The 16,759-nt window shown below is 55.6% G+C and overlaps 1 protein-coding gene across 7 annotated transcripts in view; it reads right to left on the reverse strand.

Annotated features, from left to right (window-relative positions):
* BCL9L (BCL9 like) overlaps positions 1–16,759 on the reverse strand; it is a 51,274-nt gene that overhangs the window by 5,035 nt on the left and 29,480 nt on the right. For 5 of the 7 annotated variants that reach the window (XM_080366892.1, XM_080366893.1, XM_080366895.1 and 2 more), the window contains 6 exons: positions 8,666–9,029; positions 6,885–7,007; positions 5,209–5,419; positions 4,424–4,508; positions 1,625–3,998; positions 889–1,149 (listed from right to left, as the gene is read on the reverse strand). In XM_080366892.1, the coding sequence (XP_080223018.1) occupies positions 889–1,149; positions 1,625–3,998; positions 4,424–4,508; positions 5,209–5,419; positions 6,885–7,007; positions 8,666–9,029 (3,418 nt within the window). Of the gene's footprint in view, positions 1–888; positions 1,150–1,624; positions 3,999–4,423; positions 4,509–5,208; positions 5,420–6,884; positions 7,008–8,665; positions 12,838–16,759 lie in introns of those variants that run through there. The other 2 variants (XM_080366891.1, XM_080366890.1) reach the window with 2 other exon arrangements.

Genomic DNA, 16,759 nt, shown 5'->3' on the forward strand with positions numbered 1-16,759 from the left:
TGCCTGCAGGGTTAGCCACCCAGCAAGCTCCTGTGAGCACAAGACCTCGGGCAGCGAGGAGAAAAAAAAAGAAAAAGAGTTGGCAGCCCATCCAGGAGGGAGGACTGTGCTCATTGGTACAGCAGAGCAACTGGAGCGTGCTGAGGAACCTGGGTTAGGAGGGAGCCAATGCTTTTTTGCACGCTTGTGATCAGCTTCATTGACTACTCAGCAGCGAAAGAGTGAAAAAGTTAATTTTTCATTTTGAAAACTCCCAAAAATATTTATCAGACAGCTTTAAACCCCTATATCAAGTGGTACAGCATGCTGGAATTCCCCTTGGGCTGGTCACCAAGTGACAAACCCACACTCATTTGCCTAGCTGTCCTCACCAGTGCCGCCAGCTAGCAGAGCGTATCTGGCTGTCACCTACTGAAATCAGAACTATGCTATGATGCAACCTTGCCTGTGCAGGCACCTGGGCTCCAGCCAAAACACTAGGCTCACAAGCCCTGTTCAGAGCATCCCTCTCCCACTGCACAAGAACATGAGGGCTCCAAGTAGCAGACCTCTGCTTGCAAGCCCTGGGCCCCAGGCAACTCCAAGAGCCACAAAAATCCAGGGCCAGCGTGTCCGCACAGGGTAAGGGTGGCTCCCAAAACTTCCAGAGCTTGTGGAAGAAGGGCATCTCAAATTCCAGACTGGCTCACATCCTGCCAGGTAGCACAGCCAAGCCAAAAGGGCAGAGTAGTGAGCAGACTGTCACAAATGAGGGCAAATTTAAGCTTTTTGACACGGCAGTTGGTGGGAGATCACAGTTTCTAACACCTCTTCCACCTGGTGCCTCAGGCCTGCTGGCAACCATGAGATGGTCCGACCCCTCACAAGCCCAGCCCCAGAAGTATGCACCTGACATGCTTCCAGGCGGGAGCATAGGCCTATCTGGCAGCAGCTCATCATCAGAGGTGGCGATGGTTTTGATGGCATTGTGGTAAAGCGGTGTGGAGCTGGGCATGGCATACTTGGACATCTGGGACATCATCAGCGAGAGGGGGTTCTGAGAGGGGGATGGATCTGGAGAGGAAGTAAAAGGCATGTTGGGATTCATGGTGCTAGAGGTGTTACTGGATGGTGCAGAAGAGCTGCTCCGAGGCCCGGAAGGGAGAGAACCTGCAAGCAAGAAACAGACCAGCTTAGTACTGCCCACACACCATGGCTTGCTCCTGTGAGACAGCGACTCTGTCTCCTCCTTCCAATGGCAGTGACCAGTGGAGGCTGCAAAACACAGAGCTGGCAGAGCCCAGCACCCTCTGGACTCTGAGGGGGCTCATGTGGAGAACCCCGCTCCAGAATGGTGATGGACTTCCACTTCAAACTGCCCCTGACTGCCCAGCACAGACACATCTTTTGCTGCCTGTATCTCAGGGTTGAAGGTAAAAGCTGCTCTGTTCACTCTCCTGTCTACCTGGAAAGGCCCTGTTTGGACTCCTGGGAAAGACAAATTGCTCCATAAGATGTAAGGGCACACAGAGGCACAAGCACCTCCCCACTTCTGTGAGAGCGTGCAGGCTGGAGGGAAACCCTTTCCTCACGCTCACCAAAACCAAGCATGCGTGCACTCGCACAGAAGGTATACCCGGCATACCCTGATCGAGTCCTCCCATGGAAGTAGATGAGTTCATGCTGAGAGTCTGCTTGCTCTGGTTGAGTCCTGGGCTGGGCATGGTGGCTTTGGGAGATGGCACCCAACCAGGGGAAGGAACAGCCATAGAAGGGGACTTCAGGCGGCTTGGTGAGCCAGTTGGAGAGCGGACATTAAGCGAGGAGCTCATCACCTGGGGGGACTTGAGGGGTCCAGACTGGTTTGAAGGTGGCATGCTGACCATCTGTGAGGGCGTCTGTGGGGACTTGAGGTTGGCAGACGGGGAAGTGACCAGCGGTGAGTGCACCTGGCTGAGGGTGGGAGACTTGAGGTGACCCATGCTGGGGGAGTTCATCTGGCTGATGTTGATGGTGAGGTCAGAGGGCCGGCGGCCCAGCCCCCGCGAAGGTGCTGGGTGCATGTTGGCCAGGTTTCCCCCTTGCGTGGGAGTGGGATTGGAGGCCGGAGGCAGGGGGATGTGGCTGAGTCTGGTGGTGCCACTGATGTTCCCAACAGGCATGGCGCTCTGCTCGGGGCTGAACATGTCCGAGCCGCTGCCTATCTCCTGGGGCATGTTGGGATAAGGCCCCTGCCCGCTTGAGAAGCCTTGCTGTCCTTGGTTGGGGAACTGGGAGGGAATCATCATTTTCTGGGGTCCCCCCAGCATCGCACTGCCATTGCCATTCTGAGCCCTCGCCCTGGCCAGCTCCTCAGGGCTCAAGCCCTGGTGGGCCATTATATCGGGGCCCCTCATCTTCTGTGACATCATCATCTGCTGCTGTGGGGTCATCTGGACATTGAGGTTCATGTTCATGTTCATGTTGACGTTCATGTTCATGTTGAGGTTGCCAGGGCCCATGGGTGTGTCCATGTCCCGAAGGCCCGACTGACTCATAGGGGGGCTCAACATCCCCCGAGTGCCTGCAAAATCCATTCCCATTGGGGCACTGCTCAGGCTATCCCCCGTTATCTGCCCAGCAAACATGGATGGATCCATCTGCCTGTGCGCCTGTATCATCCTCTCCATTTCCATGCCCTGGCTCATGGAGTTGCCGGACATCCCCATGGGCCTCTGCATTGCCACTGGGCGTTTCTCCATCAGCTGATGCCGCAGGATCTCCTCCCTGGCACGGGGATTCATGAACCTTTCGGGGTCCCCTTGCCCTGATGGGTAGGGCAGGGTGCCTTGTGGAAAGTTCCCAGGGCCTCCCATAGGAGGCATATCATCGCTCCACCCAATGCTGGGCCTGACTGGCCTCTGCAGGGCGTTCATGGGCCCAAGAGCATCCAAGGGCATGTTCTGCATCCCTCCGAAGCCAGAGACTCTCTGCATTTGATTCCCAGGGAACCGCGGCCCTGGGAAGGGTGGCCCTCCCCGCAGCTGCATAGGGTCCTGCACATCTATGGGTCCCCGCAGCTGGCTGCCCATCCCTGGTGGCCACTGCTCTCCAGGCTTGCTGTGGTAGGGTGGCGGAGGCCCACGCATCATCATACTCCCCATTGACTGTGGGATCATGATCTCCTGCATGGGCCGGCCATGGATGCTGATCTGCTCCTCTTTCCGTCGCTTTTCCTCATAGTACTCTTCCTGCAACTTCCTCCAGGCCACTTGCTCTGGTGTCAGGCTGTCCTGGTTCAGCCGCTGCATCATCATGTTCATCTGCTGCCCCATGTCAGCACCTGGGTGGTGAGGCACCTCATGTTCCAGGCTGGGCCCACCAAGGCTCTGGGTCTGGGAGATCATGGACTGCAGAGGCTCTTCGTACTTCTTCAAGCTGGTGGGGGGCACAGGGGGCTGGGCAGGGGCAGCCTGCGGCTGAGGGGCAGTCCCGCCCTCACCGGCATTTTGGCTGGACTTCATGAAGGGCTCGGCCTCCCCACTGCGCAGCAGCAGACGCTCAATGTCTCGCAAGGTCTGCAGAGAGCGCTCTCGGTGCTCCAGCTGCTCCTTCGACAGCCCCTCTGAGTTTATAGGGTTCCTGGGTCCCAGGCCTGCCTGCCCGTTCCCCGGCATCCCCGGGCCCTCCCCTAGAAGGCTGGAGCTGGATGTGGCAGAGGAGTCCACTTGTCCAGGTTGCATGGTGCTGGCAGACGCAGTGGGTGTATTTGGGTGATTACTTCCAGGTTGGTTGCTGCCACTGCTGTTCCCCAAAGAGTTGGGAGTCAGATCCCTCCGGACATCTTCACTTGTCCCTTCCTGGGGCAGGCTGCTGGGTGCAGGCAAAGGTGCTTGACTAATGGTCTGAGGTGGGGGCTGCGGCGGGGGAGGCTGAGGCTGACTCGCTTGAGGTGCTGGTGGCTGGGACTGTGGAGTGTTGGCAGCAGGTGGATTAATCGGAAGTGGCTCAGCAACCCCCAGCACTTTAGGAACTGGCGCCTGGCAAAGAAAAGGGAGATAAACCTGAGCAGGGAAAACCCTAGGCAAGTATTCTTCCCTGCACCTTGCAGGAGACCTCTCTGTCCCCAAAACATGCCCTGTAGCACTTCACCTTCATTCCTTGTGGGGAAGACACGGGCTCCATTATGCACCCTGGAAAGGCACCATCAGGTGCTCTGCCCATCCACACGGTTATGGGGCCACATGCTATGCCCCATCCCAAACTCCTCACAGCTGACAGCAGCCAGGACTCACTCCCAAGAGGTTCCACAGCAAAGCAGCTTCCCACCCCACTGAAAGGGCATCTGACAATCCCTTCCCCCACAGCTGAGCCAGGAGCTGAGGGAGAACAGCCACGTCAAAAGGGGAGGGTCAGCAGTCAGTAGCAGGTGCCAACAGGAGCCTTTGGTTCATGTCTGGCATACCTGGTCTAGCTTTGCTCGCGGGACATTCTGCTGATGGTAGGCCAGAATAGAGTCAGCTCGGCCCTGCAGGACAGCTTCTGCAGCTCTGGGGAGAGAGCACAAACCACTCAAGAACAGGCATCGTGCCCCATCCCACCCACCCCAGATGCCACCTCTGCTCCTCAGTCCTGCAGGGAAAGGGAATTTTCTGGAGGTCACTGAGGAGGGATATTCCTGGAGTCCTCCCACCTGTCCTGCACAAGCCCCAGTGAAGTTCTCCAACTGACGATTGCTTGCCCTGGAATTTCTCTCTTCCCATGTACTTTTGCTCTGGGGTCTACCACGGATACTCTGGGATCTACTGCACTGAACTTGTGGCATAGCACAACTCTAAAACTAAACAGCCGTGCTAAGACTCCACAGCTGAGACAACGCAGGGCAGAACGGAGGAACTGAGTGGAGAACACCAAGTGTTACACGGCACTCCTCGTGACACCCAGCCCCTTTGGTACTTCTGAATCAGACCAACAGTCCATACTGCTTTGGGTGAATCTTTAGCTGGATGCTGACCAGATGTACCCTATGGTGTGTGTCGCAGAATGCAGCACTGCGCACCACTGGGATGAAGCACGCGCTTGGGCCCAAGTTTGTCCACCAGCAGCAGCTGCCAGCTGGGGGGACCCGCTCTGTGCAACCAAAGGGATACAGGTCTGTCTGGCTCTCCAGGACTCAAGCGCAGCACGCAGCAGGCAGGTATGATGGACCAGCCCTATACTAGCAGAGGATGGACAGGATTCACCGCTTACGTGTTAGCAAGGTGCGTTGTAAAGACGTAAACGAACTGTGAAGGCTGCTTTCCCGTTCCGCCGCCTCCGCCTCCTGCGGCATCCGACCGCAAGCCGGGGGCAGCACCATGAGGCACGCTGGAAGAAGTGGTCTCATTCAGGTTCGGCAGCGGGTTGGACCCTGGGCCGAGCTGTGAGGCCGTGGACATCGCAGGATCTGCTACATTACAATCTGCGGGAGCAGAGGAGACAGGCTGCTGAAGCCACCGAGCCCCAGCGGCCTCCCGCCCGCGCCACGGGCAGCAGCGGGCAGGGGGCAGGGGGCAGGGGACCGGGCTGCGGCTGCGACCGGCGGTGCCGGGCACGGCCCCGGGCGGAGGAAGAGCCTCTGGCCGGCCGGGTCCCCGGCAGGTGGCAGCACGCGCCCGGCCGGGGCCACCACCTCCCGGTGCCACCGCCTCCCGGTGCCCAGCGCGCAGCCGTCCCCACTGGCCCGCCGGCTGGACACCCTGCAGCGAAGGGAGAGGGGATGCTGTCCGCGGCAGCGGTGACTATTAATCGTCGGCCGTCATTCAACCCTACTCCTGATTAATATTAATAAGCATTGCAATTACCAGGAGCACGCAGCGCCTTTCTCTCACCTAGCTCCTTGCAGGCACACAAGCGACATTCCCCGCGGCAGGCAGGCTCTCCTTCCAGCAGCCTCTCGCCAGGGACCACCCCGCAGGCCCACCGAGCACCAGCCATGCCACAGCAGTGCTTAAAGTGCAGGGACATCACTGGAAGCGTGGCATGGAGACACACGTGCTGCTTCACTGCCCCCCCTTGCCCCTGGACAGCCCCACCTTGACCTGCTCTAATTAAAGCAGATCTCAGAGCAGGCTGCTGACAGGGAGGTGGCACCATCCCTTCCCGCAAGAGTTGCAGACTGTGCAGAGAAACGCCAGGGGAAGAGCCTGGAGAGGATGGCTACCGATCCACTGGCAGGCACGACAGCCACCCTCTGCTTGGTTTCATACACTTCCATGTTCTCCATCAGCAGCAGCCCTTGGGTGCCACGGGACCTTGCTCCACTCTCGCAGATATTTTCTTGGGGCAATTTGAAAGTTAAACTGAATTCTAGACACCAAAAGTGAAGGAGTTTTGATGCTGTTGGAAAGCAGGAGAGACCTGCTATTGGTTGCCCCAAACAGTGCACACCTTAGCCAGCTCAGCCCTGCCTGAACCACCATCAAGACCCTCAGAGCCTCCTGAGACTCAGCTGCCTTTAAAGCACAGCTGTGGAGAGCCAGGTGGATGGCCTGGCACAGACTTAGCTGCTGCAACAAGGGCACCACATGTCACATGGCCGGGCTGCCACTATGACCAGGGCAGGCATGCTGATCCAGAGTTAAGCCAGGCATGCTTTCAAGGCAGCAATTCTGCTGCTAGTGTGGCCAGAGCGATGTATGGCAGGGACATTCAGCCTCAACACCTTCTCCACATCTCCACAAAATAGGTCCTACATCTCACTGCATGGCCACAAACATTCTCCCAGTACAACAACCACCAGCTGCAACAGCCCACCGCACCACACACCCAGCTAAGGCAGCACACACAGGCAAAGCTAGAAGCGCCAGTGCCATCCGCCCTACTGAGCTGCGGGAAGGACCCAGCTTTATTCAAGCTTCTATGCTGGTAAGGAGGTAGACACTCACTGTGTGCACTGCTGATGGGCTTGTCGTCCTCCTCACTGTCTGGCCCAGAGCACCATTCATCCCCACTGTATGGCTGCTTCCTTTCCAGCACGCACCGTCGCTTGCTACGGGGAGCCACCTCACCTGCAAAGGGACCGAGCCATCAGAAGAGCTGAGGAGACCTGGCAGGGGCTGGGAAGGCTGGGGCCCTGCCTGGCTGTGTGCTGCATGCTGGCACTGCCAAGCAGCCAGGATGCACTGGGCAAGAAGCCTTACACTGACATCTGCCCAGCCCTGGTAAAGATCCTGAAGCATCTGCTCAGTCTGGGCTCCTTGGCTTTGCAGCCAGACCCGGCGAGACTCCCCTGTGAGAGCTAGCGGTTCAGAATGAGATGTAGTTCTTACTGTTTGAAAGGAGTCTGCAAACACAGGACATGTCCAATTGCTGTTCCAAACCGGAGAGCTTTGGGCATTAACTCTAAATTTAAGGGGTCTGTGATTTAGCAATTAAAACCCAAACACGCAACGAGAGGGCACATTCACACCCTTTGTAGGAACGCGAGACAGACTCTGCCCTTCACAGACATCAGTCAGGCAGGGGCCTTTATGCCCTCTGTATGCTAGGGTGCCCCCTCCATTTCTCAGATGGGGCTGATGCAGCTTAGAGAGGAAGGGGCTTGCCTAAAGGCATCCAGGGACTTGGGGAAAGGAATCAGACACAGCATGGACAACTTCCAGTCCAGTACTTTAACTCTAATGTAACACTACTTGGCCTCCCTTTTTTACGTCATCTAGTGGTTTCCAGGCCATGTTCACAAGATCGGTCAGTGTGCTGCAGCAGGAACACAGGAGATTCAGGCATTCCCGATCAAGCCATTTTAATAATTTTCCTGTGGAAGTCTGGGCTACGAGACACTACTGGGATAAAGCTACAACTGCTTATGATCGGTGGCATACAGTAACCCCCCAATGCAACAGGAGAAAGCTTTCCTGGGACAGGAGGTCTGTTCGGGTACATTCTACCCATTCTTCCAAGGCACGGCGCTGGCCTAAGCCAGTCAGGCAACACAGCTTTGGCTGTGAAACCAAATGCTTAGGGGCACGAGCCAGAACAGTGGCTCTGCGTTTAGGGACTGGGTGTGAGCCTTGGTTGGAACCAAGGGCACCACTGGGATTTCTCCTCCAATGACCCCCCATGAGATGCTCATTGCAGCCATTGAGCACAGAGCTCGGTGGAACACAAGAGGCTACAGGGAAGGCTGGGTGAGGACAGGGAAGCCAGAGGGTTTGGAAGCACTGACTCAGCCCTTTTCCAGAAGCCACATGCTGTAACACAAGAGTCATCCGTCGCTGACAAAACCACAGAACTGTTCAGACAGCGACCCTCACAGCACCTCCTCGCTAACCATGGCCGAGTCGTTGGGCAGCTGTAAGAACACCACAAAGGCAGCTCTTTGCCAACAGCAAGGAGACAGAAAACAACCCAACTCAGTCCCAAACTGAAAGCGAACCACAGTCTTGCTTAGCTGGCCTCAGCAGCCCAAGAAAGCCAGAGTCCCAGATTCTCAGTGTAACAGCTTAGGGAATGAAACATAAAGACATTGCTCAGCCGCTCTGGTCCCAAAACCGCGGATGTGACAAGCCAGTGATGCAAAAATGCACAGGCAGCCAGGACAAGCCTGGACAGAAGCCACAGCACAGAAACCCAAGATGCTCACAGCTGCTCCCATCCCAGGTCCTGCCAGGACGCTTGCAGCAACTGCAAGGATGACATGCTGAGGCAAGGTTTAGGAGAGTATTACCTTTTGATTCTGTGTCCTGTGACGGGGTGCTGGCTTCTCGCTGTTCTCCAGAGTCCACCGAGATGCTTCGTTCCCGTTTTACCTTGCCTTTCAAGGAGCTGAAGTTTGGGACAGTGTTCTGGCTGTTTTTCAGTCCAGAGTTGCCAGGGGAGATCTGAGTGGCCTTGCTGCCATGGCTGCCCGCCCCCACACCCTTCGAGCCCAGGTTGCAGGTGGGTGCTTGGCTCACATTGTGGTGCTGGGCCGGGGCACTGCTGCTGCCTGCCTTGCCATGGCTGGGCAGTTTGTTGTCAGGGTGCATTGGATTGGCTAAAGCTTCCCACAGCGCCAGTGGAGGGAACTCCCAGGCCCTTCGGTCAGAAACCTGCAAGAGAAGAGGGCAACAAGTGAGCACGGTGCCCCCGGCATGGGCACAGCTGCCGCGAGAACTGCCCAGGGCACTGCGGCTGCTGCTTGGTCGCAGGGCCAGACAAAGCCTGTGGCAAGGCACAACCCAGAGATGCTTGTGCTGTGAATTAGCCTTGGCCCCTTTGAGCAAGGATCCTGCCCTGCAGTCAGCTGCACATGAACAATCAGCAAACTCCCACCCAGGCATGGCAGGCTTGCCAGCGCTCCAAGGGCGTGGATGCAAGAGCCCTCATTTCCAAGGCTATGATGAGAACAGGGTGCTCCATGCCAGCCTGGCCCTCTGGCGAGCGAAAGGATCCTTAGAGCCACTTTGTAGGTGTTTCCAGAGCTCAAACAACTTTATGACCCTGAACAGAAATCTGGTGCCCTATGGGTTTTCAACGACCCCTTCTGCTGCTAAGTAAATTTCCTCTGCTCTGCAAAACACACAGAAGACAACTGAGCAGACAGAAATGATCTTGATGCAAAGCTATGAAGAGAAGGCTGGGATGGGGCAGAGGAGGACTAAGAAGGCTGAGGCAGCGGTGGTGGGTTGCAAGGCAAGGGCAGAGCTGGGAATAGCAGGTACTCATTAGCTAAGTGGCATCCCTGTCTTTCCCAGGGGCCTGAGGGACTGTGCTGGCTTCTGCTCCGAGGCCCTGGGTGAGGGAGCATCCACTTCAGTGGCAGCTTCCAGCCCAGCAGGATGATGCAACCTGCCATGGGCCTGCCAGGATAGCAGGGTGAGGCTCTTCTGCTCCAGACCCAGCCCAGCCTTCTGAACAGCCCTGCAGGCTCAGGCAGAGAGAGTTTCAGGGAAGAGGTGGTTAGGGCAGAGTGTGCAGGCTTCTGGGCTGGAGGACATGCATGCAGCTGAGCAACGCTGCAGCAGCCCTTCTTGCAGGATCTATTTGCCTTGGCAGAGCCTCAGGCTCATGCTGGGATTCTTCCCCTTGGAGCTGTGCACGGGCATTAGAGATGACCGGGGTGTGGTTCTGCAGTACCCGAGCACATTGCGTGTTCTGGAAGGCTACTATCAACCCTCAGCTCGACAGATAACCCTGGTAGCTGCAGGGTGCATCCCTCCCGGCTTATGAGTACCTCTACTTGCAGCAAGTAGCCTTCTTCAACATGGCACAGGCAGTATGGGACATCAGCCAGCCTCTCACCTCAGGGGCTGCCAGAGCAGGCAGAGGATGTCCCTGACCTTCGGGCACAGCTCCCACACACCAACTCTTCCTGGCCTGAACCGCGTTCACTCCTAAGCCCTCGGAGATAGTCCCAGCGCAGAAAGATGCACATCCCCATGAGAACTTCTCCTGGCTTTCTTCATCTAGAGCACATAACTAACTCTTCCTGCATCAGGGCTCCGTGTTCCTCTGCTACAGCCCCCTCACTGCCCCAGCCAGTGACCCCAAAGCTGCAGAGACCCACCCTGCCTGCCTGTCACAGTCTTCTCTACTTCTCAGGGAGCAGGGGGGAAGGAGAGTAAACCACATTTGTGCAAGTTAAGGTATTACTCTGTTTGCTTATGTCTGCTGCGTGCTTTGCGTGACACCCCACAACACACTTGAGAACCTTTCCTGAGCACAGGCAGAGAAATTTCCCAGCACATGGGAGCTACTGGGCCCATGGTCTGCTCCTCCCATCTGGACCACACAGGCCAGATGCTGTGCACAGATTTCTTCTGCCACCCAGGGACAGGAAGCGCCGGCTTCAGACCAAACCCTGCATCTCTGGATAGCGCCGCAAGAGCTCAGCAGCACTACGCACGCTCCTCCCGGCTTGCCGAAGGCGAGCCTGAAGACATACCATCGGCAAAAACCAAGTGCTTGCTCTGCTAGGGCAAAACACTGTATCCAGAATGGCACACAAGCAAAGAGCAAAACACACTTGGCAGACCCATAATCCCCAAAAGATGATGATCGCCACAAGGTGCAGGCTGCAGCTTGCCATCTACCACCAGTGAGTTCCCTGCCTGCAAAAGGGACTTCTCGGCATCTGCCTCCCTGCGAGGCACGGCTGGCTGAGTCGGTGGCTGGCCGGCACGCCATGGCACCCAACCAAGTGCAGCCTGCACAAACAGTGCTATCACACAGCCCGCCCAGGCATTCCTAGTTAGTTAGCGGGATTGTTGGTGCACAAGTTGGCCTATCACCACTTCCTAACTAGCAAGTCGTTAGTTGCTCCCTCCTCCTCTGCCTCCTCCCCACACACCTCGGTGAGGGCTCTGCTCTAGCCTGGAGGAAGATGGTGAGCCACAGCGCTGATTAATTTTCACAGCACATAAGGGAGTTGCTAGCCCTTTAAGTGTCAGCCAGTCTCACTCACTCGCTCTTGTTCTCCAGGGACCTATTAATAGCAGCTGGAAAGATCACATCACTCTCTGGATATTTATACCCCTCATTCCACACCAGGAGAGATTTATGTCAAGAGCTGCCAGCCCAGTGCCGGCCCAATTGCTCTGTCAAAACTGCTCGCAGGGGGAGGGGAACAAAGCAGGGAAGGAGACATGGAGAGGGCAAGCGAGGAGGAGAAGGTCCATATGGCACAAGCTGCAGTGTTAAGCACACACACAGCCTGCAGCCACTGGCTGGCCAGCAGCAGGGAACCTTCAGCCCCGCTGGAAAAGGCTGCTGCCAGACAGCATTCCAGAAAGCAAGCCCTGCAGCAGCTCCCACTGCTGGTGGCCCAGAGCCCCCATCTGCTGTGCCACACTCGTCAATCTTTGCAACACATCGCAGTCCTGAGGGTCACAAGCCGACTGACACCAGAGTGCGGCTAGACCAGCCGCGGAGGAGCTACCACCACCATCCATATCGACAATAGGCTGGGAGATGCAGGTCTGCCTTGTGGCACATCTGCATGGACATGATATTGCATTCAAAATAGATCCCAAAGTGTTTCACTGAAAATGCGAATGCTCAGCAGCTCTGAGGCACAGCCCTTGTACAGCATAGCATGGGTATGCAAGTGCCTTGGGGAGGGAGGAAGAAAACCATGGCCCCACTTAAGACCATGCCTGCAGAGTCCTAAGACTAACACTCAAGAGGCACCCCCTATCCCTCTAGTTTCCAGGTCAGATTGCAGGGAACACACACATTGATCCTGAAGGACATGGCAGCCGCCACGATGAAACCTTCAGACAGCCTCACTGGCTTCGAGGTCCATCCAGAATGTTATTTGGGGCATCTATCTTCTCCCTTTGTTTTGGGAGCAGGCTGGTGCTCCAGGGAGGACATCCACTGCCCTGCCCCAGCCAGTCACAGGACAGAAAGCTACCCTGGGCTGATGGGGGGCCCTTGGCTCAACCTCAGGAAGCCCTCCTCTTCCCGTCTTTTCACTGAGACTGCCTGCTTCCCTTCGCGGTTCCTAATGGGAGAAATGCCAGAAGCGACTGCCTGCAGATTCTGCTCTGCTTTCGGGAGTAGCAACAGTTGGATTCTGTTGCAGATGCATAGCGGGGATCCACCCTGGCCTCCCATCTGTCTGGTTGCAGCACGCCGATAGGCATCTTGATTGCTGTAAGCTCCTTGCACACGCCCCTAGATTCAAACTGGATTCCAGCAGGCATGCCACACATCTGGGCCACAGAAGAGAATTAATCAGAAAGTAGATACACTGACACAAACAATCCAAAACATCTTGAAAAGAACATGACAAAAAGGAGATTGCAGAGAAATTTGGCTCCCTCTGCCATTTAGCAACACACCCACTCCAGCCCAGTAGTTTTAAAGACAATAGCAAACTTAATTCCCAGCAGTTAAAGCAAGGAGCTGAGACTCCTGGCTTCTACTCCCTGCCCACCCCCCAGATTCCACAAGTGACCCTAAGCAAGATGCACCGTTTCTGGGTGCCTCGATGCCATTAAATGGGGGGGCGGGGGGGGTGCGGAACACAACCCAGCCTAGGCCCTGCAGGGAAGAAGGCTTACAAGGCACAATAAATACCTCTGTTGAACGAAGCCTACATCTAAAGGCAGAGTATTTGTGCCTGGTACATCTAAAAAGCCACAGCTTCAAATCAAAGGCTAGGACCTTAGTGGACAAGAAACCTCAAAACAAAACAACAAAAAATGCTTTCAAGTAAGTCTCCTCCAGCACGGTCTGAACAGCAGCAGAGGGGGAGGAGGAAGCTTCGGGCCAGGAGAGACCGGGCTGACATATTCGAAATCCCGGAATTGCTAGCTGATAGTTCAAGAAACCTGAAACCCCACTGCGTTCCCAGAGGACTTTCTGGTGAATCATGCTCCCGCTCGCTGTGAAGGACGATCGCACAGATTCACAACGCTGCCACAAGAATGCGGAGCCCAAGCCTGCCTCCCGACGGGGCAGGAAAGGCTTCCAGCCGCCAGCCTGCCTGCCCCGCAGCTTCCACCTCCTCCGGCTGGCTGCCATCGCTGCCGTGCCATCCCCGCCAGAAGAAATGGCGAGAGAGGAAGCCAGGAAGCCAGGTGAAGTCACAAGGATTCAAAAAGGAAGGAGCTTGCCCGCACCTCCCTCCTATCAGATGTGGGGGACAGCTCTTGCGAAACCCAGACAATGACTCCTGACTTGCCCGCGCACAGCAAAGACCAGAAACCCGGCCTCCTGAGCTGTGCTGACATGCCCTGCAGCTCATGAGCACCCAACATACAAGACCGGTTGCGACAGAGAGATGTAACGAGCAGAAAGTCACCCAGCCCCCCTCTCTGCCAGCCAGCCCAGTAAGTCACTAGTCCAGGTTGACGTTGCAAATGCCCTCTAAGCACCTCGCCTATGCTGATAACCACCCACCTAATCACTTTGTGCAGCAACCCTGGGACAAGCCCAATCCTAAATGTCCCGTTGACACCACTACAAAGTCAAGTGGAACACCTTGGCTTTCAAAATGAGAAGTCCTACGCAAGCTCAAGGGCTTCTTGAAGAAAGGCAGAGAACAGCAAAAGGAGAGACCCCAAAGACCTGCTGCCCACTCCCGAAATACCTCTCACCCCAAGGCTGGATGAGATCACAGGCACACGACCTAACACCACTTCTAGATTATCAGTCCTTCCAGGGTTAACAGCAGAAGGGGTTGGAACACCTCCAAAGAAATACCATACTATTTCATTGAAGTCTGACTATTTCACAAAGGCAAAGACTACAACAAACTTTCCAGAAGCAAGGTTTCTGAAGTCCGAGAATCTTTGATCATTGTTGATTTGAGAAAAAGACCAGAATCAGAAACTTGACCTTTTCCCTGCAAAAATGGTTGTTCCAAAACAATCCTTTTTGCAAGACCATTCAATGGGTTTTGAATCTGTTCCAGTGAGAAACAAAACCCTTAAAAACAGTAGCGAAGCAGCCGGGCTGTCACCGAGCCAGCTCCAGCCAAGAGTCAGCGATGGGCTCTAAGAGCCAGATGAGCCCTGGAACTGACCCCAAGCCCAACAAGCCCAGCTCTGAGCCAGCACACTATTCAGCAACCCATGATTGCAGGAGCACCTCCCCAACCCCTGCACAGGAGCACTTGCCTGAGTGTGTTTATCACCAACGAGAACCAGCCTTAACCCAGGCTGCTGCTGCTAAAGGCATTTTCATTTGAGCCCTGCTTTGGCCAGCTGGACTCGGGGAGCCATCAGGAGGCAAGGAGTTCCACAGGGCAACGCTCCATTGACAAGAGTCGTTTGTTTTGAAGGTGTCATGAAATTACGCTGCTCTTACATCAGACTGAGAGCCCAACGAAGCCCGTTTTCTCTTCTATTCATTTCTTGGATCCTTCTCAGGCCCTTTTAAATGGCAGAAAAGGTGGTACCCTCACCAGCTGTGTGGGAGGGCTCTATAAGACCTGCAGAGAAAACCCAATGCCCTGTTGAATGCTAGCAGTTCTCAGAGTTGTTTTGGCTGGCCCTGCTGATCTCCTGCCATTTGGAGCTGCCTCACGAATTATGCATTTCAGCGTGGCTGCTTGGCCACAAGTCTCAAAGGTCTTTCATAGGACAAAACTCCAGATTCGCACTCCCTTCCACCTAGGGACAGACACACCATGTAACATGGGTGGAAGCTGAGGCTCGGAGAGAGTGAGGCGAATGGGGAATGCTGTCTGCTTTCTGCTCCGCACCCTACTACCTTTCCCTGGTCACGGTTTCAATCCATCAGTGTTCTAAGAGCTTTCCTTGTCCCCAGCTCAACATTTGTTCCCACTCTTCTGCTTCTTGCTGCACACCCAGATAGAGCCTGGCTTCCTATCCTGTGCTCAGGGAGTCTCCAGGTCTATCACCAAATTTGCAGATCCTTCCAGCTTCTGAGTCCAACTGGCATGTTCTCTACAGAAACCCTGCACGTGCCAGACATTCACATGACTCGACAGTCACATGCAGCTCTATTGGGAGGATAACAATTAATTATTTTGTACACCACCTCACCCAACCTGCTGGGGACAGGTCAGCAAGAGACCTGCAGGATGGTGCAGGTGTCCCCCACACAGGGTAGCACAGCCACCTGCATGCCGCAGCTCAGCAGGCTGCAGCGGTGTAACAGCATCTAGCAGGTCAGGGAGCAAAGCCAGAAATCTCTTCCAAAGGTACTACTGCTGCTCAGGCAGCTTCGATTTCCCCCGACGCAGGATCTTCTCCCGCAGCACGTAAAATTTGGCCAGAATCATGGGCTGCTGTGACAGCTGGACACCCCCACGCAGCCTTTGGTAAATGCATCAAGGATCTTTGCCTGTAGATGCCAGCGACATGGCTCAGGCAGGTAGCAACACAGGGATACACACCATCTCTGCAGCAGGCACCTTGCACCTGACCCCCCTCAAACACTCACCGCTGGCTGTCCCATCATACGCAGCTCAGGGCAGGACACCTTCCTGGACTGCAATAATGTGACTGTGCTGGGGTGCACAAAGACAAGCTCCCCTATACATGGGAAGTGGCGGTTTCCCTGCAAAAACCCTTTTGGCAGATAACGCTGCAGGCTGCAACACAAAGCCACAGCACAGACCTCCCTGTGCAGTTGTTACATGGGATTAAAAGACCTCCTCAGGCAACTCCTGCTGTGTTGGTGCACCGGGGTTACTGGGATTGGCTGAGTAATGCGAAAATGCCTACCCAGTGAGCTGTGCCTCACGGTGCCCCCTGCTACGCCACCTATCCCCGAGCAGCAGGACTTGTAGTCGAGACCTTGAAAACCTGACTTTCCCACAAGAATCACGAGGGAGCCAAGTCTTGCCTAGAGTCAGGTAAATGCCTGGTACAGCTCTTTCAGCTGGGTCTAGAGCTCAGTAACTGCTTTAGGATCCTTTGGCAGTAACTGAAAAAGCCCATGAGATGCCAGCAGCATGCGGGACGGGAACCCAGCGTGCCAGAACTTCACAAGGAGCTCCTGAGCTTTAACACAATAGTTTCCGCTTTTCTTTTGAGCAGGAAGTACCTCTGCAGGTCTCTGTGACAGACCAGCCATTGTCAACAAGGACATGACACTTCACTTGGTCCCTTCCCCGCCCGCTGTCTCCAAGCCACAGACATAAGAGTTCCTGGTCCAGCTTCATGCCAGGTGTCCAGAAGCACCAGCTGTCAAACCCAGCACCCCATCTCCGGGTCTGGGCAGGAGACTGTGGAACAAAGCCACTAGGTGTCACCGTCACCCAAGGCATTCACAGCCTCTCCAGGGCTGAGCACAGGCAAAATCGCTGCACCTCCTGCCAGCATCGAGGCATCCAGGCTGGTGCAGTGGTGCAGGGGCCTTG

The sequence above is a fragment of the Falco punctatus genome (genome assembly GCF_963210335.1).
Source record: "Falco punctatus genome assembly, chromosome: 16".
NCBI classification, from domain to species: Eukaryota; Metazoa; Chordata; class Aves; order Falconiformes; family Falconidae; genus Falco; species Falco punctatus.